Source organism: Poecilia reticulata, linkage group LG7 (genome assembly GCF_000633615.1).
Source record: "Poecilia reticulata strain Guanapo linkage group LG7, Guppy_female_1.0+MT, whole genome shotgun sequence".
Taxonomy (NCBI): Eukaryota; Metazoa; Chordata; class Actinopteri; order Cyprinodontiformes; family Poeciliidae; genus Poecilia; species Poecilia reticulata.
Window position 1 is genome coordinate 30,573,331 of NC_024337.1, and position 1,411 is coordinate 30,574,741.

The window sequence follows — 1,411 nt, forward strand, 5'->3', positions numbered from 1 at the left end:
CTCGGGCATCTGGTCAGGATGCCTCCTGGACGCCTCCCTGGTGAGGTGTTCAGGTCCCACCGGGAGGAGGGGAGACCCAGGACACGCTGGAGGGACGATGTCTCTCTATGGCCTGGGAACGCCTTGGGGTTCCTGGAGGAGCTGGAAGAGGCTGGGGAGGGAAGTCTGGGCCTCCCTTCTGAAGATGCTGCCCCCACGACCCGACCCCGGATAAGCGGAAGAAAATGGATGGATGGATGGAACTTTTTACATCTCACCAGGTTGGCTCTGAGAAATATTCTCCATCTTTTCTTCAGCGTCTTGAGGGAAATGAGTGATGTGTAAAATAGGATGTAAATGACGCTGGTTTGAATAGTATGAAGTTTCATGAATGCTTCAGGTATTGTCAGCAAAAAATGCAAATAGTTTGTATGGTTGGTTTGCATGTCCGTGACAACAGAATCATAAGTGCAACAATAAGCAGCTGCAGGTCTGCAGTCAGGCTGCAGCAGCAGAGATGATGGACGCGCTTCACCTCCTCACCGCTGCATCACGTAAGGCTTCGCCTGCTTCCTCTGAGCAGCGCTTCATTTTTACCACTGTGAGGTCAGGAGGTCAATATCTAAAACATTCTCTGTTAAAATATACTCAGTGTTTTCAAAAACGCGTATCTGCAGCTCGAAAAGACCTCAAAGTTTTATTGCTCTGGTGATATTAGAAACTTAGCAGAAACTCAGACTTTAAGATTAACATAGGAAATGTTACATTTAATATATTTTTATGATATAATAATAGTTAGGAACATGCAGATGTGTTAGTTTAAATTTGACTTTCACAAAATAAACTCAAAGTTTGACTGTTATTGTTTTATTTGTGGTTAAAATAAATGGCTCAGAGTCTGATGAGCAGTTATGTGCAGGTTGATAGTGAAATATTGATCTTCTGCCTTCTGGTACCTTCATGTAAGAAGATCAGACATAAACACAACGACACATCATGAAAGAAGAAGTCATGGCGTCATTTCAGCTGTCAGTTCAGTTCTTAATAACTAAACGAGGGTAGGCTTATTGCTTTGTTTTTGTTTTTTTAGTTTGCAACATTTTCACATATTTGATTTCCTGCTGCTGTTAAAATACTAAACGGTTTCGGTCTAAATGCATTAGAGTGACGTCTTCTTTTTAGGAAGCCAAGATTTGAATTACAACAGTTCTTTTAGACTTAAGAGGCAAATTACATGTTTTTGCACAAAGTATCGGATCGTTTCAGTGATACCAGCTTCAGTTTGACCAGGTATCGTCACTAACTGCGGCTGACAGGTGCAAACAGCTAACGGTGAAACCAGTGGCGCAACTACACATTATTCAGGTGGAAAACATAAATCAGCGCGCCGCCCCCTCCAGATGGGGCCTTGACGCCCCCCCTCCAGACGGGG

General features: G+C 43.6%; 1 protein-coding gene across 1 annotated transcript in view; it reads left to right on the top strand.

Annotated features, from left to right (window-relative positions):
- The first annotated feature begins 496 nt into the window (after positions 1 to 496).
- The window catches only part of LOC103468112 (C-type mannose receptor 2-like), a 6,874-nt gene continuing 5,959 nt past the window's right edge, over positions 497 to 1,411 (top strand). The window contains exon 1 of the mRNA XM_008414963.1: positions 497 to 533. Within this exon, the coding sequence (XP_008413185.1) occupies positions 497 to 533 (37 nt within the window). The remainder of the gene's footprint in view (positions 534 to 1,411) is intronic.